At 37.7% G+C, this 27,136-nt stretch overlaps 1 protein-coding gene across 11 annotated transcripts in view; it reads left to right on the top strand.

Moving 5' to 3' along the window:
• The window catches only part of FOXJ3 (forkhead box J3), a 147,952-nt gene that overhangs the window by 105,415 nt on the left and 15,401 nt on the right, over positions 1 to 27,136 (top strand). For all 11 annotated transcript variants that reach the window (XM_023258564.2, XM_023258563.2, XM_003989956.6 and 8 more), the window contains 5 exons: positions 10,885 to 11,013; positions 14,192 to 14,366; positions 18,506 to 18,922; positions 22,678 to 22,779; positions 23,407 to 23,598. In XM_023258564.2, coding sequence (XP_023114332.1) covers positions 10,885 to 11,013; positions 14,192 to 14,366; positions 18,506 to 18,922; positions 22,678 to 22,779; positions 23,407 to 23,598 — 1,015 coding nt within the window. The remainder of the gene's footprint in view (positions 1 to 10,884; positions 11,014 to 14,191; positions 14,367 to 18,505; positions 18,923 to 22,677; positions 22,780 to 23,406; positions 23,599 to 27,136) is intronic.

The following is a 27,136-nucleotide window of genomic DNA, read 5'->3' as shown; positions in this document are numbered from 1 at the left end:
AGACAAAAACTGGAGTTTGGGGCTACGAAACAGCCTGGGCTTGAGGACTAGATCCTCATGGATCTCAGAAGTAAGTTTACCTTCTTGCAAGTAATACCCACTTAAGGCATTTGCTAACTCCTGATTCATTTATGTATTTGGCCTCAGGCCTAGACAAAACAAGTGGATTTTTCACTACTCAGAATTAAGCAGTCTCACAGAGAAGGAAGGGACAACAATTGTCATTCATGATCTTCAGGGAGGAGGAGGCCATGGTAAAAGGCTTTCAAGTTACCTCAGAAGGGTTATGTTCCAGAGGAAGAGCAAACCAAAATAGACCAACTGCAAATTATTATCGGGTGGTTGCTTATATTCTTCTACTTGCCAAAAGAAAACTAAATCCTTTCTGGAAGAAGACAACATCATACTGAGCTTTTGCAGTTTTTCATAAGATCTCAACTTTCAGTCAAAAATTTCAGACATTCCAGGAAACAGGACCAAATAATTAAGTGACAAGGGGGTGGGTACAGAAAGACAACATAAACATATCTACAAGTGATCTAGATATGGATTTTAAAATAACTATGGCTAATATGTTCAAAATAGTCGAATTATAGAAAATTTATCCAAGAATTGGAATCTGTATGGAAGGATCAAGAGGAAACTTTAAAATTGAAAAATATAATAACTGAAATTAAGAATTTGATAGATGGGTTCAGCAGTAAATTAGGCACACCAGAGGAGAGAATAGTGAACTGGAAGAAAGGTTCGTAGAAAATAGAATGAAACACAAAGAAAAACAATGAAAATTCAGAAAAACTTAAGGGATAAATGGGATATGCAGGAAAAAGTCTAACAAACTTTTTAGTCTTCCAGAGGAAAAAGGAATAAGGAAGGAACAATATTTTAAAGTTTTTAAACTGATGATAGATAACACAGTACAGATTCAGGAATTTCTGAGAACCCCAAGAAAGATTAATGAAAAGAAACGTTATTGGGCAAAGAAAATCAAGCTCCTAAAAAAACAAAGATTAAAAAAATCTTAAAATCAGAGGCAAAACAGGCAACTTCAAAGGAACAACAGTAAGCCAGGCACTGACTTCTGAATAGAAGTGCTAAAAGCTAGACATGAGAATGAAATTTGTATCGTGCTTAAAGGAAATACCTACCAATCCAGAATTCTGCAATTAAAATTTCTGTGGAAAATGAAGGTTAAATAAATAGATTTTTACAAAAACAAAATTAGAGAGAATATGTTACTAATACATCAGTAGTAAACAATTAAAGGGAACTAATTTTTTAGATAGAAGGAAATTATCCTGTGCTGGAAAGAATGGAGAACACTAAAAGAGTATGTTGATCAATGTGAATGTGTATTGAGTATTTAAAACAATAGCATTTCTGTTACATAACACAATGCCTTTGAGTCTAAAATACTACAGAAGTTAAAATACATGACAATACTAGGGTAAGGCAGGAAGATATATAATTGACCCTTGTGCAATGTGAAATTTAGGGATGCCACCTCCCATGCCCCCCAAACAATTGAAAATCCGTGTATAACTTTTGACTTAACTAATAGCCTACTGTTGACTGGAAGCCTTACTGATACCATAAATAGTTGATTAATACATATTTTGTATGTTATATGCATTATATTCTGTATTCTTACAAGAAAGCTAGAGAAAAGAAAATGTTATTAAGAAAACCTTAAGGGAGAGAAAAAATATTTTTACAGTACTGTATTGTATGTATGTATTTATTTGTATTTATTTTTAATTTTTTTAATCTTTATTTATGTTTGGGGGCGGGGGAACAGAGTGGGAGCTGGGGAGGAACAGAGAGGGAAAAACAGATCTGAGGTAGGCTCCAGTCTCTGAGCCATCAGCACAGAGCCCGACGTGGGGCTTGAACTCACTGACCGCGAATTCATGACCTGAGCTGAAGTTGGACGCTTAACCGACTAGGCCACCCAGGCGCCCTTGTATTTTTTTATTTTTATTTTTTAAAGTTTATTTGTTTTTAGAGAGAGAGAGAAAGAGCAAATGTGTGCCCACACAAGTGGGGAAGGAGCAGACAGAAGGGGGGAGAGAGAAAATCCCAAGCAGGCTCCTCACTGGCACAGTGCACTGTCAGCACACTGTCAGCACGGAGCCTGACACAGGGCTCAAACTCCCAAACCATGAGATTATGACCTGAGCCAAAGTCAGACACTTAACTGACTGAGCCACTCAGGTGCTCCTGTTTATTTTTAATTTTAAATCAAACTCTTCACCCAACATGGGGTTTGAACTCATGACCCCAATATCAAAAGTTACATGCTCTACCTACTAAGGCAGTCAGACTCCTTAGTACTGTACTGGGTTTATTGAAAAAATTCTCTGTATAAGTAGACCCACGCAGTTCAAATCCATGTTGTTAAGGACCAGCTGTGTATACAGTTGAAACCTTTGCATTTCATGGGAATTGGTAAAAGTACTAAGTCAAGGGCATGTTGTGATATTTAGGGCAGTGGTTATTTTAACACACCAGCATGTATCAGAATAACTAGGAGGACTTGTTAAAACCGAGGTTGCTGAGCCTCAGAATTTCTGATTTAGTACATTGGATTGGGGTCTGAAAATTTGAATTTTTTTTTCTTTTTTTAAGATTTAAGTAGTCTCCACACCCAACATGGGCCTGGAACTCACAACCTTGAGATCAGAAGCCACATGTTCTACCAACTGAGCCAGCTAAGCACCCCTGAAAATTTGAATTTCTAATAGTACTCAGATACTGGTCCTATTATTGCTTACTATAAGAAGAGTAAAAGAATATAAAATAAGCAAGGAAAAATAATAAATCCAGAAGTAGACACAAAAGGAGAAATAAATGAGCAAAGAAGAGATAGAGAAATAGGAAAATAAATATGTATTCAGATTGAATTATGTTGGGAAATGTAAATGAACAAAATATTCCATTTAAAAGTCAAAGATTGTCAGACTGGATAAAAAAGTAAAATTCAACTTATGTGCTACTTACAAGAAGTATTTCTTAAAGGACAAGACACATTACTGAAAATAAAGATACTTTATTATGAAAAAGGATCATTTTAGTAATACTAAATTTGTCAGCCTTTTAAAGCCTTTTAAAACTAAAAGGAGAAATAGATTAAGTCCTTGATCAGAGGAAGATTTTAACATAGGTCTCTCTATAACTCCTGGAAGAAGCAGATCAAAATTAAAACATAACAAATCAAACAAATCCCATTAAAGATAGAGAAGATTTGAATCATGAAATTAGGAATTTGACCCATTTGATATATATAGAATATTTCATTTAACAATTGCAGAATATACATTTTTAAGTGCACATGGAATATTTACCAAAATTGATCATGTAATACTGATGAATGCTAGACCATAAAGAAGTCTCAACAAATTTCAGAAGACCATCGTACAGTGTATCTTTTCCAGCACAGGGGAATTTAAGTGGAAATAATAACAAATAGGTATTTAGAAAATTACCTAAAGTTTGCAGATTAAGCAGTATAGTTATAAATAACCCAGGATCAAGAAAGAATCATAATAGAAATTAGAAAATACTTAAAGAAACATAAAATATGAAAGCCTGTAGAATGCAGTTGAAGTATTAGCCTAAATGCATGTACTAGAACAGAAGAAAGATTGAATATTAATGATTTAAGCATCTAGATAAAGATCAAAATAAATCTGAAGAAGACGAAGGTTATAAATAAGTCAGCAAGCAAGAAGTTGATTCTTCGTAAGGATTAATAAAATTTCTAGCCAAGGTGGGATAACAAGGTCTAAATTTACTTTGCTACCTGAAACAATTGAAAAAATAGACAAAATATGTGCAACAATGGTTTTTAAGAGATTGGGCCATAGGACAGTGATCCCTGAGAAATTGTGAACAAATAAGGTCAGCCCTATGATTGTCCTAGCTTACTGTCTGGAGAAAGTTTCCAAGGTACAGAGGTCTTCCTGAGTAGAGCATGTGGATCTAGGAGATCATGGAATCTCCAGGGTGGCTAGAGTTCACAGGGCAGCATATCAGAGAAGAGAAAGCTGCACCAAGGGAGAATTCCAGTGATATACAAAAGGTCTCCTTGAGTCTTCAGCTGAGTACTTATCAGTGCATGAGTAAGGAAGACAAGGGAAAGAACCACCTGAAAGGATTAGTGTGGATAATTACTGATACTCCTATAGGGCCAGGCATAGTAACTTTCACACAAGAGTGAAGTGCTTCATAATTCACCGGTCATTAGGTAAGGTACTCAGGAGTTTGCTTTAATAGTGGAATAAAATTAGCCCTAGACTAAAACGCTGCTCTGGTCCTGTCTACACACCTTCAAAGCAAAACCCAAGAAGATCGGTCTATTTTCAGATAAATCAGTTTTTTAAATTTGATTTTGATTTTTTTCATATGTAATTCAGAGGCCATTATAAAATTTCCCCTTTTAAAGTTTATAATTCAGGAGTTCTTGGTATATTCACAAGGTTGTGCACCTGTTAACCACCATCTAATTCCAGAACATTTTCATCACCCAAAAAGAAAACCCTGTACCTATTAGCATTCATTCCCTATTCCATCCATTTCCTGTAACTGTTAATTTACTTTCTAACTCTATGAATTTGCCTATTCTGGACATTTCGTATAAATGGAATCCTATAATAAATATGTGACCTGTTATGTCTGATTTCTTTCACTAAACACATTTTCAAGGTTCAGCCATGTTGCAGCATATATCAGGACTTCGTCCCTGTTGTCAAATAATTTAACTGTGTTCCAGAATAAAGCTCAAGAAAATTTACAAGAATACAAAACTGTCTAGCACTGAACAGTGTAAAGTTCACAGTGGTCTCGCATCCAATAAAAAATTACCAGGCTGGCAAGAAGTAGTAAAAAAAAACAACCCATAATGAGGTGAAAATTAATCAGAACTGACCCAGAAATAACACAGGTGATAGAATTAGTATAAAAGGACATAGACAATTACTGTAAGCCAAGATACAGAAATAACGGAAGTGTCTATCAGTGGATGAATGGGTAATGAAGCTGTGTGTGTGTGTGTGTGTGTGTGTGTGTGTGTGTGTGTGTAGACACAAAATAGAATATTATTTAGCCATGAAACGCAAGTTCTGCCATTTATGACAACATAGACCTTAGGGCATTATACCAAGTGAAAGATACATACTGTATTTATATGTGGAATCTTAAAAGGCCAAACTCCTAGAAACAAAGTAAAACGGTGGTTACCAGGGGGCTATCAGGTGGCAGAAATGGAAAAATTTTGGTCAAAAGGTACAAACTTTCAGTTATAAGATGATCGAGTGTGGAGGATCTATTGTATAGCGTGGTGATTATTGTTAACAGTATTGTATTCATGTGTACATGAAAGCTGGCTAGGTGAGTAAATCTTAAATATACTTATCATAAAACAGAAATGGTAATTATGTTAGTTGATGCAAGAGTGGTATTTATCTTGGAGTACATAAGTGTATCAAATGAACACCTTGTATACCTTAAACTTTTATGTTCTATCTCAAAGTTGGAAAAAGCCCAGTTATTATAACTGTATTCATGGAGGAGCTAAAGGATAGGTTGAACATTTGTATAGACACATGGAAGATATTTTTTTAAAATACAAATCAAACTTCTTAGAGATGAAAATTATGTCTGACTTGAAAAATACACTTGATGGAATTAACAGCAGATAAGACAGAAAGATGATTGACCTTGAAAACATAGCAGTAAAAGTTAGACAAAATGAAATACGTGAAAAGACTTTAAAAAAGTACATACATAGAGTATTAGCACTGGTAACAACTTAAAGCAACCTAATATATGTGTAATTGAAGTTCCTAATGGAACTCTGGATCTACGGAAAGGAATTAGGACTAGAAATGGTAATGACATGAGTAAATATAAAGCTTTTTCTTTTTAATCTAAATCTCTTTAAAAAATAATAAACTTTTTCTTATTATTTAAAAAAAATGTTTTATGTTTATTTATTTTTGAGAGAGAGACAGTGTGAGCAGGGGAGGGGCAGAGAGTGAGGGAGACACAGAATCCGAAGCAGGCTCCAGGCACTGAGCTGTCAACACCAACACGGGCCTTGAACCCAGGAACTGGGAGACTGTGACCTGAGCTGAAGTCAGAGGCTTAACTGACTGAGCCACCCAGGCACCCCGATAATAAACTGTTTAAAGTAAAGATAACAAAAGTATGTTGTGGGTTTATAACATGTAGAAATAAAATATAGGACAACAGTAGTACTCAGGCAGGTAGAGGAGAAATGGAAGTGTTAGGAAAGAAGTATTAAATAAACTTTGAGTAAGCAGAAACAAAGCTATTATAGGTGACATGATTGTTTATACGGAAAATTCAGAAAAATCTACAGATAAACTCAGAACTAATAAATTAACAAGGTCTTGATATCAATATTAGATTTTAGAAATCAATTACATTTCTCTATATGAGTCAGAAAATAAAAAGATGACACTTAAGTTAGCTTTCAAAAACATCAAATACCTAGGATTAAATGGAAGATGAACTCTACACAGAAAACTATAAAAAAAAGACTCAGGAAAATAAATTATAGAAAGAACAAAATAATAATTAAATAAAAAATCAGAAAAAAAAAACCCAGAGAAAACAAAGGAAGTATAAATAAACGTATGTATAATTTTCATTGAGAAGATTATTATAAAGTCAGTTTTTCCTAGATCTGTAGATTAAAATCTCAATCAAAAGTCCCCTATGCTTTTTGGGGGGGAAGGGAAGGGAATAGAAAGTGACTAACTGATCTTAAAATGTAAATGGGAATCCAAATGGCAAATGGTAGTTGAAGAAAATGTTGAAGAAAAATATAAATGGTAGAGGATTTATATTTATACTTCCAAATATCAAGAGTAAGCCTACAATAATTGAAAGAGTGATATTGGCATAAGAGTCCACAAATAGATTTAAGGAACAGAACTCAGTGATGTCTTTGAACAAACGGTGCTGGATCAATAGGGAAATCAGATTTTCCATTCACAAAAATCAGTTCGAGATGGATCTGAGATACAAATATAAATGATAAAACCATAAAACTCTCAGTTGGAAGAAAAAGGAAAGGAATTTTAAGAAATGTAATGAGGTAATAAAGATTTAAGAGTAGATATTAGTGTAACAGAAAATAAAGCTTTGTGTAATCCTTTAACTTTACTATAAAAGGACAGAAAAGCATACATTGTATGATTCCATTTATACTTAGTTCAAAAACAGGAAAACCAGCCAATAGTGGTAGAAGTTGGTATAGTGGGTGCCTGTGACAGAGAAAGGGATGGATAATGACTAGCTGGTGAATGGGAGAGCACCTGAGTGGGCCTTCTGGAATGCTGGTAACGTTCTATATCAGGTTCTGTGGTCTTTGGACACCTAGGTAACTAAGACCCTTTTAGGGATTCCATGAGGTCAAAACTATTTTTATAATAATACTATAATACTATTTGTCTTTTCCTTTATTTTTGTATTTTCATTGATGGAGCAAAAGCAGTAGTATGTAAATGTTAGCACAGATCAAGGCAGTGACACCTAAGTATTAATAGTCATTGTATTTTCGCTGCCCACACCCTTCAGATTAAAATAAAGAATAACAGTTTTACTTAAAGATTTCTTTGGTGAAGCAGGAAAAATAGTTTTATTAAGTTGTGACCTTTGATTACATGTCTTTTTAACATTCTTTGTAATGAAATGGGAAGTATGCATAAAACACTTAGACTACATGCTGAAGTACCTGCCTGTGGTTGTTTTGTGTGGTTGTTTGAGGTAGATGTGAAGCCAACTGCTTTGTTCGTGGATCATAGGGTTCCTTAGGGTTGAGGGAGAGGGGCAGAAGGAGAGAGAGAGGGAGAAAATCCTGAACAGGCTCCACACTCAGTGCAGAGCCACATACTGGGCTCAATTCCATGACCCTGGAATCATGACCCGAGCCGAAATCAAGAGTTGGACGGAGCCACCCCTGCGCCCCAGGATCATTGTTTTTACTTGAACAGTTGACACTGATTATTCAGATTTGGGTATTTGGCAGGTGTTTTCTTGGTAATGAACATAGAGAATCTGTCACCTCCAGGAAAACTGTTGGCAGTATCCTTTGCCAATGGTAAAATTTGAGCTTTGAAGCAAAAAGTAGAAGTTTGGAACACTTGTATCCACCACAAAAGACTTCTAATGAGATCATTGGTGATGTTAGCAAGTATGATGTTTTGATGTTGTGTAATGAAATGTGTCCGTATTTAGAAGATCTGTATAACAATGAACGAGTATTTTCCATATGGCAGTGAATAATGTTACAAAACCATGCATAGATGAACGATCCATTCACAATACAGGGTTGAAGAGTGAACTTTAATGTATCAGAGTATGAAAAATTTAGTGGTATGTTTTCAGGTCCACACTGCAACTAATCTTTAAAAAATTGTCATTTGTCCTGTTTTGGTATGGTATCAAAAAAGTCCATCCACAATGATCTGAAAGTCTGTTAAAATATTCTTCCCTTTTCCAAATATGTGTGTGTGTGTGTGTGTGTGTGTGTGTGTGTGTGTGTGTGAGAGAGAGAGAGAGAGACAGAGAGAGAGACAGAGAGAGAGACAGAGAGAGAGAGAGACAGAGAGAGAGAGATACAGGGCTTGCTTTCTATAGTTGCACCTCAACAAGTTACTGCAGCAGGAAAGAGAATCTAGTGGTTTTCTGTTAAGCCAGGCATCGAGATTTACAATAATGTAAAACTAAAGGAACTCCTCTAATTTTATTTGTTTATTGGGAGAAAATACTTCTTATGTTAACATTTAATTGGGTTTATAATTGTTTTCTTTAAGTTAATGAAAAATGTGTTTTACTATACAACATGCTAATTATTAGTAGATACATCAGCACAAACAGAAAGTTCCTTGACTCTCCAATTTTTAAGACTGCAAAAGTGTTCTAAGATCAGTTTGAGAACTGTTCTATACTTTGTTCTGGCTGGTGATTACATAAGTAGCCCACTTTGTAATAAATTAGTAATTTGTGCACTTTACTCTGTGTATTTGTTACATTTTAATAAAAAATGTTTATCCTCCTTCCAGATAAGATTTCGTCCAAGATTTCTGACTTGAGTGATAGGTAACTGAGCATGGACAGGACAGAGTGATCGGCTAAGAAAATTACCATAGGATGCTTGTAATTTGTTGGGCTAAGAGCCTATAAGGTTGATTTTTTTTTTTTAATGAAATTTATATTGGAAGTATTTACCAGAAAAATCTTTGCCAGAGTTTCCTTTATTCCCTCTTAGTTTTTCTTATATTCTTTTCCCTATTTAGTTCCTAGGCATGTATTGTTCCTAGCTGATGTTGAATGAGGAACAGTTTGGTTTTGCCTTAAGTATAGAGGCATACATGCCCAGTTTTTTACATATTTGGCCTCTTGGCAAATATTTGTAGCATTTAGCATGACTCCATTTTTAGCACAAACAGAAGGATGGTGATAGGTCAATTGGTTATTAAGTTAGCAAATATTTATTAACTGTATACTGGTAGAAAGCACTATGTTGGTTATGATTACTTATTGGGGACTTAAGGAGCTAACAGTCTAATAGTGGATAAAAATTTGATAAAAATTAGTTATACCATACAGCTAAATGTATTGTGCCCATGGAAATAGCATAGAAAGGAAAGTTGGTAGTAGCATCTGAAGAGAACCTTGAATTATACTTAGGCTAGTTAACTGTTTTAAAAAATCTCATTTTTATTGGTTTCTAATTAAAAATTATATTACTTATTTTAAACAAACTTGAGCATTGTAAAAATATCAGTGATAAGTCTTCAGGAATACCCAGCCACCTGCCAATTAACCATTGTTAACAGCTTGATTTATAGACCTTAACATCTAATGTTTATATTAGCGTCTTGTTATTTTTAATTAGGGTTTTTTTTTTGATTGTTTGTTTTAGTGTTTATTTTTGAGACAGAGAGCGACAGAGCATGAGTGGGGGAGGGGCAGAGAGAGAGGGAGACACAGAATCCGAAGCAGACCCTGGGCTCTGAGCTGTCAGCACAGAGCCTGACATGGGGCTTGAACTCCCGTACCGTGAGATCATGACCTGAGCCAAAGTCGGAAGCTTAACCGACTGAGCCACCCAGGCACCCCTTCATCTTGTTATTTTTAAAAATTAGATCACATACCTATGAGTTTGCAAATGTGTTAGACTGTTGAGTTTCCACTTTTCAATAATACAACCACTGTGATGCCTGTGATTTTTAAAAATTCCTTTCTTGTGTTTTTTTGATGCCTAAGATTTTTTTTTTTTAGAGAGCATGTGCCCATGCACGCACATGAGTGGAAAAGGGTCAGAGAGAGGGGAAGAGAGAGAATTCCAGGCAGGCTCTGTGCTAACAGCCCCAACATGGGGCTCAGTCACACAAAATGTGGCATCATGACCTGAGCTGAGATCAGGAGTCGGACGCTTAAATGACTGAGCCACCCAGGCACCCTGATGCCTAAGATTTTGACAGAAGAGAATAACAGTTTTGTTTAAGGCTTGAGTAAAAATAAATGTATGCATTGTAGAAATATTTAACAGTAAAAATCTACAATCCCCTTATTGAATGTTGATGAACTAATTATACCTGAAAATATATCAAATTTATGTACTTCTAGATAGGATATGCTTTTTAGTTTGAGAGTAAATTATTTATATTTAATGGTGAACATGGAGTTAGCAATGAAGGGCATGGAGTTGGGGTAGGTAAGCAGCAAAGGAAAGACTGCTAACATTTTATCCTCCTGCCATATACCAGCCTAATTGTATTTTTGTAGAGTTGCTTAAAAAGTACTCTTTTCAGTGGGAACTACTTATGCAAATGTTTTTTTCTTTTCTAGGTAACATTGTACAACACTGATCAGGATGGTAGTGATAGCCCACGCAGTAGCCTTAACAACAGTCTCTCAGATCAGAGTTTGGCATCTGTTAATTTGAACAGTGTTGGAAGCGTGCATAATTATACACCGGTAAGTCTTGATGAAGTTAACATCTTTGTTAAGTACTCCTTTAGTGCTTAAAACTAAACCAGATATCATTGAAGTGCAAATAAAAAGTGAAAATGTGTATTTTTCACAATCAATTCATTAGCTTAGATAAGTAGAGCAGATTCCTACCTTGACAGTGTATTAATTGGTACTTATATTTTACCAGGTTAGGTACAAATATACGGTTGTACGATGTTTTATTATTTTGGTCTACTTTATCTGTTCTGTGTCCAAATGAAAAGTAACTGGAATAGGAAAAAAAAACTGTACTTCAGTCTAGCAAAGCTATACTTGATGATACTTTACAGTCCTTGGTAAAAGAGTTTAGAAGATGTACATATCACCTCGTTTTCCAGCTGTAGGTCTGAGAGGGGGATTCTACAAACCACAAAGGTTAGGATGACTTGGTACCCAGTTGTTAAGCAGCCTTATATTTTTAATTTTAGTCTGGAAAACAAAGCTATGCTATTAAGGGACCTGTGTGTGCTGATTTTGTTACCTATAATAAGAACATGACCCTTGTGTTATTTGATACCTCTTTTCAAATCGTCTGGCAACTGTCCTCCCTAGAAGATAGAACAGAGCCCAAGAGCCATATACTACGCTGTTCTTTGGTTTAAATTTGGTCTCACTAGTTCAGTCCCTATCCCAGATTGAGTAAATAGGCAAAACCTTATACAGGATAAAGATACACAGGGGTGGGAGGAACCTTAAATAAGAAAATAACTCCAGGGAAACCAAACTGAAAGAACAGAATTAAAATTCACATTGAATGTAAAAAAACAAAAGGTGGCTCTGCAAAACTGTTTTCAGTGCTCTGGGGAAAAAAATACTCCTTCAGAATGCAGAAGTAACATAATGGAATAACAGTTATGTAAAAGAAGGTACTAGATCTGGAGAATTGAGAATTATAGGTGTCCCCGAAGAAGCAGCTAGAATAGTTAGTATAGAAGCAGTTTTCAGAAGAAACAGAGATTATAAAAGGGTTACTGAGCTGTAGGAAAAGTTAATGGGGAAAAACTTAGACACATCATGACACATTTTAAAATTTCAAAAGTAATCATCCATATAAATATTCTGGTAGAAGAAATAAGATATATTCAAAGAAACACAAATCATACTTCTGGAATGCTAAGTATCAGAGGATAATGGAATACTTCATGTAGAGTTTTGAGGGAATAGGTTTGGATTATGTCCAGCTAAATTTGCATTCATGTGTGAACTCAAGAGAGAGACCTTCTTTGATACATGGAGCTTAAAAAGCATCCTACCTTTGTTTTCATGTACCCTTCCTAAAAAACATTACTTTGCTGATCAAGAGATGAACTAAATTAAAGCATTCAGTAGTGATGAAATCACGATATAAAAAGATTGGTTGGCGCATTGAAGCAAACTAAGCAAAGATTTAATGATTTTAAGTTGCTTTTAAAATAATGTGAATGTAGGAAATCTTGACAGCAAACAGAATCAAAGAACACAGAGTATGGTATCAGAAAATAAAAGGAAAGGAAAAAATTAAATTTGTAGAACTAGGTGACAGAAGAAAGAACAAACCTATCTGTGTACACATAGGAGGGTTAAACTTCGCTGTGAAAAGCCAGACATTGTAGACCACTCTTACTTATTTATTTTTTTAATGTTTATTTATTTTGAGAGAGAGAAATAGAGAGCAATCAGGGGAGGGACAGAGAGGGAGGGAGACAGAGAAACCTAAGCAGGCTCCGTAGTGCCCTTGCAGAGCCGGACGCAGAGCTCCAACTCACGACCCATGAGATCATGACCTAAGGTGAAATTAGGAGTCGGATGCTTAACTCACTGGGCCACCTGGGTGTCCCTAGACTGCTCTTTTTCACTTAACAAGACACCAAGTGGTCATCAAACACTTCTTAAGCAATAGTATAGCACCAGCTGCTGGTTGGGCTTGTCACAGGTGTATAGATTGAGCCTGTAATGACACAGTGAGCCCAGATGCACTGGGACGGTGTTACTACTTATGTATAAGCCAGATCAGTATGGTGTCAGCTCTCTACATCCCACAGGATGATTCCAAACTAGGGGAGCCAGGTGACAGACTTCACAAGTGGTGGGTCACTGTAGTGCAGGAACACATTCCATACTGCAACTAAGCAGTTGTATAACTTGCAGCTGTACCCAAAGAGGGTAAAGTAGAAAGTCCCCTGCCTCGCTGGAAATAGGGAGGCAGATGAGAAACTGTCTCGTGGCAACTTCCTGCAAGGTATAGAGGGGGATGAGAAACTGCCCCATGGCTGCCTCCCACAAAATAGGAAGGCAGATGAGAAATGGATGAGAACTTGCTCCTCATAAGACCACTCACATTCCGTATTCCAGGATAATCGCCACAGCTTAGGTCATCCTGCCATTGAGCCTTGCCTCCATGGCCTGTGTAGAGATGTGTAATGTTGCCATGTGTCAGTGCCAGTACCACCCCTTGATAAAATCTTTAAGACATACAGATGATCATTTTTTATTTTATTTCTAGTTGTTGCTGCCATCAACGATAACTCTGATTTTTTAGGTAGTTATGCTGTTTTTTTTTTTTTTTTCTTTGCGTAGCTCAAAGCCAGGCTGTATTTGTTTTTCTCAGAATCTTCTTTACCTGTTACCTTTCGTTTCTTATTTCCCCTTGGTTTCATTTGAAACAGTTTTCTCTAGAAATGGAGAGTTAGGTGTATTGAAGCTCCTTGCTGCTTTGGGCAGTGCCATACAACCTGACTCACAGTATTTGAGTTTAAATACTTAAAGATTAATTAAATAAATGAGAAATGTTAGTAATACCCTAATAGAGTGGAGTTGGAGACGAAATTGCTTCAGAAGAATCAAGATGAAGATTTTACAGAAACTGGAAGGGTTCCAGGCCTGGCTCATCATTTATTAGAGTGATCTTGGGAAGGTCATTGAACTTCTTTGAACTCTTTCCCCTCTTTTATGAGATGTGGTGGTTGGGTTAGATTTCTGTGGTTCTTTAAAATCCAAGTTAACAGTTTTGTGGTCTTGTCCTTTATGTGTACCCAACTTAACAGAGAATGGGAAAGCCAAAGACAGGGACAATATTCAAATAGTTTCATTCCTGTATTGTATGTAACAAACCAATTCTGATGTATAGAGCTACTAAATTAGTGGTATTTTCTTTTAACGTTAGGTGACAAACCATCCAGAACCGGTCTCTCAGTCATTAACTCCTCAACAGCAGCCGCAGTACAACCTTCCCGAACGAGACAAACAACTACTTTTCTCAGAGTATAATTTTGAAGATCTCAGTGCCTCATTTCGGAGCCTTTATAAGTCAGTTTTTGAGCAGTCACTTAGTCAACAAGGTGAGTTTGTTTTCTTGGGGGTGAGGGTTGTTTTATTGAAGTGTAATTGACATACATATCCTATTAGTTTCAGGTGGACTTTTTTAAATACCTTTTTTGTAAAGTTTTTTAAAAATTTAATTTATTTTTTAAATTTACATCCAAGTTAGTTAGCATATAGTGCAACAGTGATTTCAGGAGTAGATTCCTTTTTTTTTTTTTTTTTAATGTTTATTTATTTTTGAGAGAGAGACAGAGCATGAGTGTGGGAGGGGCAGAGAGAGAGGGAGACACAGAATCCGAAGCAGGCTCCAGGCTCCGAGCTGTCAGCACAGAGCTCAGTGTGGGGCTCAAACTCACAAACCGTGAGATCATGACCTGAGCTGAAGTCGGACGATTAACCGACTGAGCCACACAGGCGCCCCCAGGAGTAGATTCCTTAATGCCCCTACCCATTTAGTCCACCCCCCCCCACACAAACCCTCTGTTTGTTCTCCATATTTAAGAGTCTCTTATGTTTTGTCCCCCTCCCTGTTTTTTAATTATTTTTGCTTCCCTTCCTTTATGTTCATCTGTTTTGAAAAAAAAAATTTTTTTTTTAACGTTTATTTATTTTTGAGACCGAGAGAGACAGAGCATGAACGGGGGAGGGTCAGAGAGAGGGAGACACAGAATCTGAAACAGGCTCCAGGCTCTGAGCTGTCAGCACAGAGCCCGACACGGGGCTCAAACTCACAGACTGTGAGATCATGACCTGAGCCGAAGTCGGCCGCTTAACCGACTGAGCCACCCAGGCGACGCTGTTCATCTGTTTTGTATCTTAAAGTCCTCATATGAGTGAAGTCATATGATATTGTTGTAAAGGAAATTTTTATTGAAAAATCTTTTTAAGGCTTATTTTCACATAGCAGCTGTTACATTTCTTTAATGGTTGAACAGTATCATCATGATCAAACTGAATATTCTTTGTGCCTTTACTGTGCCCTGTGTATATTTATATAATAGCACAAGAATGCAGATCAATTTCATCCTGCATACTTACTTCACTTCCTAGTGGTGTCCTGGAGGAGCGCTGTGTGAAGAGTTCTGACACTGCATCTGTGCCCTGTGGGGGAGGCTGCCATGGTTAATTAGCGTCTGGCATGTGAAGTGTTTGAGTGGTAAATGTTGCACTACCGGAATAGATGTGCCTTGCCTTTCTGTACCGTTATTAGCAAAGAGATAGCTGTTGGAATATGGTAGCACCAAGTCTGTAATTTAATGAGTGGCACTTATAAGTGAACACTATAGGATCACCATTTTATACAACACACTTAAATCATATTTTAGCAATAAAAGTGATTTTGGTTGAGATGCTCTGTTGGCATCTCAGTCAAATGCTAGATTGTTCTGTTATGTGTTACTGTCCTTTAGCTGCTGGTTTAATTTTAGTCAGAGTCATGTGATAGGATCAAGATGTTGCATTGTCCTTCCTCCATAAAATACTAGAAATTGTTGGGAACTCTACTATTAAAGTACTTCCTAATTGCTTCGTTTGACAAATTATTTCTGCCCCAACTCAGAGCGTACCTGTTCACAGCAGTGAATAAAATAGACAAAAATCCCTGTGTTTATAGTTTACATTTTAATGATTATCATTGTCAGATACTATGAAAGTTAGTTATATGCATCAATGAATATCAGTAACTTGTACAGGAAGTTGGTTTTTCTGGTTAAGGTAAGATTCATGTATTTTTCTCAAGTTTTATTTAAAATTTTCTTTCCAGAAAAGTGCAAAAGGGACTAATACAAGATTTTGCTAGCAGATCCAGCTGTGGTGATCATATTAGAAAAATACTGGCTTTGCCCTGCGTCGGGCTCTGTGCTGACAGCTCGGAGCCTGGAGCCTGCTTCAGATGATGTGTATCTCTCTCTCTGTTCCTCCCCTGCTCACACTCTTTCTGTCTCTCTCAAAAATAAATAAACATTAAAAAAAGAGAGAGAAATACTGGCTTTGAAATAGCAATGGCAAGAATTTCTGAAACCCCTAATGATATTTCATCACACTAAATTTTTTTTTAAAACAATTTTGGATTGAAAATGGAATAGATCATATCTGGGTTCCCTTTTAAAATGGTAAGATGTTATTGGAAATAGATATTGAAGTAACTGCTTTCTTTTATGTGACTGTAATAACCTTGTAGATTCCCTGTAAATAACAGTTCTTTCCAGGGCTAAGGCAAGAACTTAACTCTTCCGTGTATAAAATCTTAATTTATTAGGTTTTGAGGTTATCTTACAATGTACTCTAATGCAATTTTGCTATTAAAAAAAAATTTAGTTTATTTTTTGAGAGAGAGAAAGAGCAGGGGAGGGGCAGAAGAGAGAGAAGGAGAGAGAGAGAATCCCAAGCAGGCTCCCCACTGTCAGCACAGAACACAGTGCAGGGCTCGAACCCATGAACCGTGAGGTCATGACCTGAGCTGAATTGAGAGTCGGATGCTTAACCGACTGAGCCACCCAGGTGCCTCTAATGTAATTTTACTATTAATGGGGAGTGTGAGAATAATATCACTTTTGTTTAAAAGGTTTGATTCTTTTACTGACTGGCACTACGCTTCAAGATTTTATTTTTCATTTAATAAAATTTTTCTTGTGTTTGGTTCAGTAAAATGTGTTATGTGCCATCCTTTGGGATCTGAAAGTAGCGTAGTCATGTAGAACAAAATATTGGAATAAGATTTCTTAAAATGAATGTCTACCTGCAAACCAAAAGTACATTATTTTTAACATTAGGTGATTCTGGTCTAATCATCATTATCATCATAGCAGCTAACATTTACTGAGCTCATCCGCACCCTGCACTTGCACCATGGCATTTAATCCTCACGATTCTGTGAAATAGATATATCATACCCATCTATAATTGAGGTAATGGTGGCTTGCAGAGGTTAATAACTTTTCAAAGTTACCAAGCGTGCAGATGGCAGTACAGAGACTTGAATCCTTACTTTCCGGTGCTGTAAATTATGCAGTCTTAGTCCCTAAAGTGTACATGTCTCAAGAATACTCCGGGGGCGCCTGGGTGGCGCAGTCGGTTAAGCGTCCGACTTCAGCCAGGTCACGATCTCGCGGTCTGTGAGTTCGAGCCCCGCGTCGGGCTCTGGGCTGATGGCTCAGAGCCTGGAGCCTGTTTCCGATTCTGTGTCTCCCTCTCTCTCTGCCCCTCCCCCGTTCATGCTCTGTCTCTCTCTGTCCCAAAAATAAATAAACGTTGAAAACAAAAAATAAAAAAAAATAAAAAAAAAAAAAGAATACTCCATAAGCCAAATGAAGAAGCAGTGGAGGTGGCTGTTTTGTTTCTCTTAGTTTTAAGAATTCTGGCTACCTTTGACTTAAGAGTTTTTGGAGTAGTCAAAGAGTTCAGAAATAACAGGGCCTTATTTTCTTCTCTACCTCTGTCAAAGCCTTTGGTCTTCAGGCCTGTAGAGAACCATCCTGGATGTAACCCAACACCTTTCCCACTTTTCCCCTAACATTTACTCAGTCTTTCAAGACTTTGTCTCAGATACTGCCTTTTTAAGGGGGGAAAAAATTTTTTTGCATTTATTTAGTTTTGAGAGACAGAGACAGAGCACACATGGGGGAAGGGCAGAGAGAGAAGGAGACACAGAATCCAAAGCAGGCTCCAGGCTCTGACCTGTCAGCACAGAGCCCGATGCGGGGCTTGAACCCATGAACCGTGGGATCATGACCTGAGCTGAAGTCGGATGCTTAACCAATGGAGCCACCCAGGCGCCCCTCAGATACTGCCTTTTTAAGGACAGCTTTTCCATATCCCAGGCCTTTCCTAACTGAATAGGCAAGAGGCAGAATTCCTGTGTGCCTTCTGTATACTTCTGCCTTAGTACTTACGTTATTGGACATAACCTCCTTGAGTGTCTGTCATTCTAGGCCATGGGCTACTTGAGGGCAGAGCCTGGTGTTTCTTAACTCTTCTCAGTGATTCCAGAGTCTGGTGTTCAGTGGATGTTCCATCAACACTTTTTAAACTGAACTGGCATTGTTTCTTGAGGATGTGTACCTCGCTCTGTAAACGTCTGTTTATTTTGTAAACGTCTGCCACAAAATAACAACTGAAATCTGACCCTGAATGCTCTTGCTTCTCTGACTATGTCTAGGTTTGATGACCATCCCTTCCGAATCTTCCCAGCAGTCCCACACCTCGTGTCCATATCAGCACTCTCCTAGCAACACAGTGAGCTCTCATCCACACAGCAACCAGAGCAACCTGTCCAACAATCATGGCAGTGGCCTCAGCACCACGGGCAGTAATTCAGTGGCACAGGTCTCACTGCCTCACTCCCAGATGCATACACAGCCGTCTCCACACCCATCCCATCGACCACATGGTTTACCACAGCATCCACAGCGTCCCCAGCACCCGGCATCGCACCCGCAGCAACACAGCCAGCTCCAGCCCCCTCACCCCCAGCACCCCTCTCCACATCAACACGTACAGCACCATCCGAACCATCAACATCAGCCGTTAACACATCAGGCGCCGCCACCCCCACAACAGGTATCCTGTAACTCTGGTAAGTTGGTGTCTCCTGACTTGTGTTTGGCTAACTGTGAATTAGGATATGTTCTTTGTTATCTGGGGCTTATATATATTTACTACCAAAACTCTTCTCTCTTCTCCTTTTGTGTTTCCTTGCTGTAATGCTATAGTTGTAACTCACTGAATCCATACATTGTATCAGATTTTTGTGATTAAAATTTATCATGACATCATAGGCAGACTCAGTAACCTTGTAGGTTTTGGTTTTAACTCTTGTTTGTTCTTTTGGAAAATAAGTGTTTTTGTGATCATTTGAAAGAAGAATGGGATGCACAGTCTGTCTACAATCTATTGTGATTCAGTGTGGTATAGAAGAAAGAGTATAGATTTGTGTCAGAAAAACGTGTATTTGAGTCCTCATTATGGCTCTTATGATCTTTCGTGTATTTCTCTTAGTCTTATTATTTTCTCATCTATAAATATGGAACTAAAGTACCCTGATATACAGTGTTGTTATGAGGATTGCATTGAGAATACAAATAGGAAATGCCTCGTCAGGTACCTAGCCTTTAAGTATTCAGAGAATGTTCCCACTCTTCCTTTCTTCGCTTATTCCTGCCAAGTATCTCATTTTAGAAAGATAGATTGCAAAGGAAGAAGACATTCTTCACATTCTCATTTTTAAAAAATCTATTGCTCTTAAGATAGGTCTTGATAGTTTCTGGTGACATGCTTAATTGACATTGCTTATAGACCAGGCATCTCTCTGTACTGCATCACTCCCAAGGGGTGCCACAGACACAGACTACAAGGTGATTGGGGCCCTTTGGAGCTGTCTGTGCCAGAGTACAGATCCTTCCCTCAGTTGCCTGGCTGCCCACTTACCATCTAAATCACTGATGAGATTTTTATCCTGGAGGGACAATTTCTAAGTGCTGGCCAGTGCTAGTTCTTCCCAATTAGAAATTGATCATTATTTCAGGCAATTAAAAATCTGTTGAGGGGGAAGTAACCTTTAGATAGTGTATACTGTCTCTTATATTCTGACCTTGCTATAAAGCTTAAGTTTTTCTGAAATGGTTTCCTTTTTTAAAAGTAGAAAAAATATAATTTTGGGGGGGGGAGAATTAAGATACAGAAATGCAGATCAGAGTACTTGAAATTTAGTAAGTTTCTTTTCATAATTTATTTTGTTTTCCCAGTTAATAACTAAATAGGTTCTAGAATAAAGTTGAAAATTGGGTATAGTTCTTTCCTTGATGGAAGATCTCCTAAAACACCTTAAAATTATTTTTAAGTTTACGCCTAGAAAAAAAAGTATAAATATAGGCCTCTTTTGTAACTGTTAGTGTTAGTCACTATTGCCCACCTTTAAAAAAATTTTTTTTTATTGAACTTATAATTCATGTGCCATGTTACATTAGTTTTAGATGTACAACACAGTGATTCAACAACTCTACATGTTATGCTCTGTCCACAAGTATAGCTACCATCTGTCACTATACAGTGCTGTTAAAATACCTACCACTGACTGTATTTCTTATGCTGTACCTTTCATACCTGTGACTTGTGTCATAATTAGAAGCCTGTACCTCCCACTCCTCTTCACCCATTTGGCACCCCAACCGGTTTGTTCTGTGTTTTCAGATTCCACATATAAGTGAGATCTTAATGATATTTGGCTTCCTCTGACTTTCTTCACTTATACTTGCCTACCTTTTAATGTCAGTGCACTCTTCAGAAAGTTAAGCTTGTTCTTAGTATGATTTTTTAAAGACACTTTAAAAAAATTATTGTATTTTATTTTAGAGAGTGCTAGTGGGGGAAAAGGGCAGAGAGTGAAGGATGGGGAGAGAATGAAAATCTTAACCAGCCTCTACACCCAGCATGGAGCCTGATGGGAGGCTTGATTCCATGACCCTGGGATCATACCCTGAGGTGAAATCAAGAGTCAGATGTTCAACTGAGCCACCCAGGCACCTCGTTTTTAATATGATTTTAAGGATTGACTAATGATTGTAGAGACTTGATACCAGTAGAAGTCTGATGCTCTGGTCTTTCTTTCTATTAAATCTAATGATTGCTAGGGCAGAAAAAAGTACTATTACAGCTGAAAACACTCCATCATGTGGTCTTAGTCGCCTGTTATTATATCAGCAGTTGCTTGCAGGAGAAGGAAAGTAGCTGTTCACCTGGAGCTGTTAGGAATAATCATTTTGGCTGTGATAATAATCTCTTTGAATTAAAAATTCGTCATTTATAAGATGAGGCTAAGCAGGTTGTCTTAAATAGGGAAGGAATGGAAGAAACTAATAGTTGTTTGAGTTCCCACTATGTGGTAGGCAATTTAGATACATCATCTCATGTTATCTTCCCAATTCAAGTATGAATTACCACATTTAGTAGATAGGAAAGTGTAACTCAAAAAAATTAAGTAGTTTGCTTGAGATCAGAGCTAATAAGTGGTAGAATTGGAATTTATATTGTGGCTTGTCAGGACTTCAAAGATTGTAACACCAGTAATTCCAAAAGGACTAAAATCAGTAACCATTTACTGATTTGTAGAGTTTGTTTGCCTAGCCACTCTCTTGCAGAGATTGCTTTGTGTTGCCAAGTCAGCATTTATTATAGGTTATGGACTTGAAAGTCTGATGGACTTGAATGTTTGTGCCTCAGTTAGGGCATTATTTTTCCCCAACAAATTTCTCGCTAAATTAAGAGTTGCCTAAGGGCAGAGTCACGTTGTCTCTGGTTCATTGTTTATTTGAAACAAAAGTCCATAATTGGCAGATTTTTGTAAACCAGGTAACCAGTAGTTGATAGAGAGTTATCCGTGTTACGGCAAAAAAATCCTTTTTACTAGTTCTTACCTTTATCCATCCAGGGATGATTCTGATAACAGAATAATTTGTGCAGCAGTCACTGAAGGGAGGATTTTCTTCCTCTACTCAGTACTGTCTCATTGAGGGTAGTTCTTGCCCCATGCCCCTGAGTAGTGATCACTTTGCTGACATACAGACTGTGGAGTCTTAACCCTCCTGATGATGTCACATCAGAGCGCACTGTTCCTGACTAGAAATGCCCTGGTTTGGATTCATCAGCATTTCTTAGAGAGGTCTCAACCCTTTCTTTTGCTACTTTGCCAGGAGGACTGTATTAAGACATTTCTCTCTCCTAAGGTTGCCTTGTAAGAAATTTGTCTACTTGCTATACAATCTCATTTACCTCCCTTAAGTCACTTAAGCCAGTGCTTTAAGTTATACTGTGTTGCTTCTAAATGGGAACCTACCTCTGAGTTACAAAGAACATATCTCTTAATGTCATAACAAGACAGGAAAATGAACTTCATATAGTGGCCAGGGCAGATGTATTATTGATTTATATGACATATGGCCAGTGCCTGGCCATTCATTTGTACTGTACAAATGTAAAGAGCACTAATCAAGTTTGACATTTTAAGGTGATAGGGCTATTTGTGAGCTGTCAGACTAGAGCTTAGAAGCACCAGGTTCAAGTTTTGGATTCATCATGGTGACCTTGCTAAGTTATGCCATCTCCCTGGGTTCATTTTCTTTTTATTTATGGAATGAAGAGGAATAAGACCCCTCTTCCGGTTTCACAGAGACGACTGCCCCCAGCAATACATGATATTAATGTGTGCAAATCCATTTGTAAAACTGGATAGGAATCTGCCAGTGTCAGGAATAAGCCCAGCTCATTATCTTCCCCTACCCTATACTTCACACTCACTATTCAAGACTTATAGTGTTGTCAATATTATTTTTATAGGTGTTTCGAATGATTGGTATGCAACACTTGATATGCTAAAAGAAAGTTGTCGAATTGCCAGCAGTGTTAATTGGTCAGATGTAGACCTTTCACAGTTCCAAGGTGAGTATTGGGTCTTTTTGACATATAACCAAATACACATGATCCTGTTTTCTCTCATAGATACAAGTTTCGTTGTGGTAGAAATAGATGTCTTCTTTTTTTTTTTTTAATTTTTTTTTTAACGTTTATTTATTTTTGAGACAGAGAGAGACAGAGCATGAACGGGGGAGGGTCAGAGAGAGAGAGGGAGACACAGAATCTGAAGCAGGCTCCAGGCTCTGAGCTGTCAGCACAGAGCCCGACACGGGGCTCGAACTCATGGACCGCGAGATCATGACCTGAGCCGAAGTCGGCCGCTTAACCGACTGAGCCACCCAGGCGCCCCAGATATCTTCTTATCTAGTGTTTCTTTTGCAGTTGGAGTATGCTTAAAAATTCTGCAAAATTCATAATTAAGTCTTTTAGTCGGTTGATATAGCAGAGGGTCAGACAAGAGTTCTGAAAGAAGTTTGGCCACATTTAGAATAATTAGGCTTTGAATAATTTTTAAATGTCATTTTGCATTGCATGGGAAAATCACTACCAGTGGAAATCTTGAGGGCTAAAAAAAAATTGTGTCTTGTTATTTTCATTGGGATATTTGTAGAACAAACTATGCTAACTGTATTTCTAATGCTTTTCTCATAGGTTTGATGGAGAGTATGAGACAGGCAGATCTCAAGAACTGGTCTTTGGATCAGGTTCAGTTTGCTGATCTCTGTTCTTCTCTTAACCAATTCTTTACACAAACTGGCCTTATCCACTCACAGAGTAATGTTCAGCAAAATGTCTGTCATGGTGCCATGCATCCAGCAAAACCTTCCCAACACATTGGAACAGGTATGGATTTAATTATCTTCTCGATTTTCTCTCTTTATTTGTGTGAAATTCAGTAAGTGAGGTAACTTGGTATGTTACTTGGTATATTAATAGGTGACAGTGATCTGTTTGCATCTTTTTATTTTTAAGAAATGAACTCAAATAATATATGTATTTAAGGTATATTTTAGAAAAATTGAGATAAAGAGACTATATTTTTCTGTCATGATTTCTATGATTCTTTTGTTTACAATTGACTTTTCTTTGTGATCTTTTAAGTTCTCAAACAAGAATTAAATGTTTTAGATACATTTTTATAAGAATATAGTTATGAAGTTATATCAGTTTAAATGTGTATAGACTTGCAAAGAAAATCAGCATGTCTAATTTTATAGATCTTCTAAAAATGTTAAGATTTAAATTTCAAAGTTTACTTGAAGAGCACATAATGGTAAATAGTCTCAGTATTTTACTCTTGACTCAAAATTTGTGCTCTGTAGTTTTCATCTCACTTTCTTACTTTTTTCGTTACCTTTGTAGCCATCTCTGATTACAATGCCTTCTCTTTTCTCAAGTTTCTGTTCTGTAGGTGTTTACTATCCAAGTTCTTTCTTCATTTTAATTTCTTTCCACCTTTTATCTCTTAAGTTGACTTTCTGTTTGTTATTTTGGTTTTATATTTGATGCATTTTTTAAAAGTTCTCTCTTTTTATTTTATTTACTTATTTTGAGAGAGACAGAGACAGCATGAGTGGGGGAGGGGCAGAGAGAGAGGGAGAGAGAGAGAATCCGAAGCAGACTCTGTGCTGTCTGCACAAAGCCCAGTGCAGGACTTGAACTTACCAAACTGTGAGACTATGACCTGAGCTGAAACCAGGAGTTGGATGCTTAACCGACTGAGGCATCCAGGTGCCGCCAAAAGTCCTTTCTTTTCTATCCTGAGTGGCTTTCTTCAACCATGATCCTAGCAAATTTCACATATTTGGTCTTCACATTTCTCAAGATTCCCAGATCTTTCTTTTCCTGAAATCTTTATTTATGTGTCTTTTGATAGAAATCTTCCATCATCTGTGCTTCTTCCACTTGAATAGCTTGCCTAACATGAAACCCTCAGTGGCTATTTGATTTTGAGACTTACTCATTTCATAAATTATATCCAAGAACCTCATTCAGTGCTTGCCATATACCTGAATTTGTTGAGTGCCCTCTATGTGCCTGACAACTAAGCTTCATTTTTTGATAACTCTTTAGCTCCTTCCTGTCTGTGTCTTTCTCTGTCACTTCCTTTTTGGTATCTTCCTGATATATACTCTATGAAAAACATTTTTTATTGTAAAATATAATGTAAAATTCACCATCCCAGTCATCCTTAAATGTATAGTTCAGTGGCGTTAAATATATTCATAACGTGCAACTGTCCCCACCATCCATCTCCATAACTCTTTTCATCTTGTAAAGTAGATGATATTCTGTACTCATTAAACAATACAACCCCCCCCCCCCGCCCCACATTCTAATCATCCCTCAACCCCCTGCCAAGGCCCTGGAAGCCACTATTCTACTTTCTGTTTCTGATTTTTGACTACTCTAAGTATTTCATGTAAGTGAAATACAGTATTTGTCTTTTTCTGACTGGCTTATTTCACTTCGCATCTCTTCATCCATGTTGTGGCACATGTTAGAATTTCCTTCCTTTTTATGGCTGTGTAGTAGTGCACTGTATGTGTAGACCACATTTGCTTATCCACTCATCTGTTGATGAACACTTAGGATGCTTTCATGTTTTAGCTGTTGTGAATAATGTTGCTGTGAACATGAGTGTACTGATATTTTTTCAAGGCCCGGCTTTCAGTTCTTTTGGGTGTATATCCATATCTGGAATTGCTGGATCTTGTGGTAATTCTGTTTCTTTTCTTTTTTTTTTTTAAATATGAAATTTATTGTCGAATTGGTTTCCATACAACACCTAGTGCTCATTCCAACAGGTGCCCTCCTCAATGCCCATCACCCACCTTCCCCTCCCTCCCACTCCCCCCATCAACCCTCAGTTTATTCTCAGGTTTTAAATTTTTTTTTTTTTAACGTTTATTTTTGAGACAGAGAGAGACAGAGCATGAACAGGGGAGGGGCAGAGAGAGAGGGAGACACAGAATCTGAAGCAGGCTCCAGGCTCTGAGCCATCAGCCCAGAGCCCAACGCGGGGCTCGAACTCACGGACCGCGAGATCGTGACCTGAGCTGAAGTGGGACGCCCAACCGACTGAGCCACCCAGGCGCCCCTATTCTCAGTTTTTAAGAGTCTCTTATGGTTTGGCTCTCTCCCTCTCTAACTTTTTTTTTCCCTTTTCCTCCGCCATGGTCTTCTGTTAAGTTTTTCAGGATCCATGTAAGAGTGAAAACATATGTATCTTTCTATGTATGACTTATTTCACTTAGCATGACACTCTCCAGTTCCATCCATGTTGCTACAAAAGGTCATATTTCATTCTTTCTCATTGCCAAGTAGTATTCCATTGTGTATGTAAACCACAATTTTTCTTTATCCATTCATCAGGTGATAGACATTTAGGCTCTTTCCATCATTTGGCTATTGTTGAAAGTGCTGCTATAAACATTGGGGTACAGGTGCCCCTATGCATCAGCACTCCTGTATCCCTTGGGTAATTCCTAGCAGTGCTATTGCTGGGTCATAGGGTAGATCTGTTTTCAATTTTTTGAGGAACCTCCACACTGTTTTCCAGAGTGGCTGCACCAGTTTGCATTCCCACCAACAGTGCAAGAGGGTTCCCGTTTCTCCACATCCTCACCAGCGTCTATAGTCTCCTGATTTGTTCATTTTAGCCACTCTGACCAGTGTGAGGTGGTATCTCAGTGTGGTTTTGATTTGTATTTCCCTGATGAGGAGTGACGTTGAGCATCTTTTCATGTGCCTGTTGGCCATCTGGATGTCTTCTTTAGAGAAGTGTCTATTCATGTTTTCTGCCCATTTCTTCACTGGATTATTTGTGTTTCGGGTGTGGAGTTTGGTGAGTTCTTTACAGACTTTGGATACTAGCCCTTTGTCTGATATGTCGTTTGCAAATATTTTCTCCCATTCCGTTGGTTGCCTTTTAGTTTTGTTGATTGTTTCCTTTGCAGTGCAGAAGCTTTTTATCTTGATGAGGTCCCAATAGTTCATTTTTGCTTTTAATTCCCTTGCCTTTGGAGATGTGTCAAGTAAGAAATTGCTGCGGCTGAGGTCAGAGAGGTCTTTTCCTGCTTTCTCCTCTAGGGTTTTTTTTTTTTTTTTTTTTTTTTAATTTTTTTTTCAACGTTTTTTATTTATTTTTGGGACAGAGAGAGACAGAGCATGAACGGGGGAGGGGCAGAGAGAGAGGGAGACACAGAATCGGAAACAGGCTCCAGGCTCTGAGCCATCAGCCCAGAGCCTGACGCGGGGCTCGAACTCCCGGACCATGAGATCGTGACCTGGCTGAAGTCGGACGCTTAACCGACTGTGCCACCCAGGCGCCCCTAGGGTTTTGATGGTTTCCTGTCTCACATTCAGGTCCTTTATCTAT

Source organism: Felis catus, chromosome C1 (assembly GCF_018350175.1).
Source record: "Felis catus isolate Fca126 chromosome C1, F.catus_Fca126_mat1.0, whole genome shotgun sequence".
Classification (NCBI taxonomy): Eukaryota; Metazoa; Chordata; class Mammalia; order Carnivora; family Felidae; genus Felis; species Felis catus.
The sequence above is the reverse complement of the archived record's forward strand: the minus strand, read 5'-3'. Positions and strand labels throughout refer to the sequence as shown.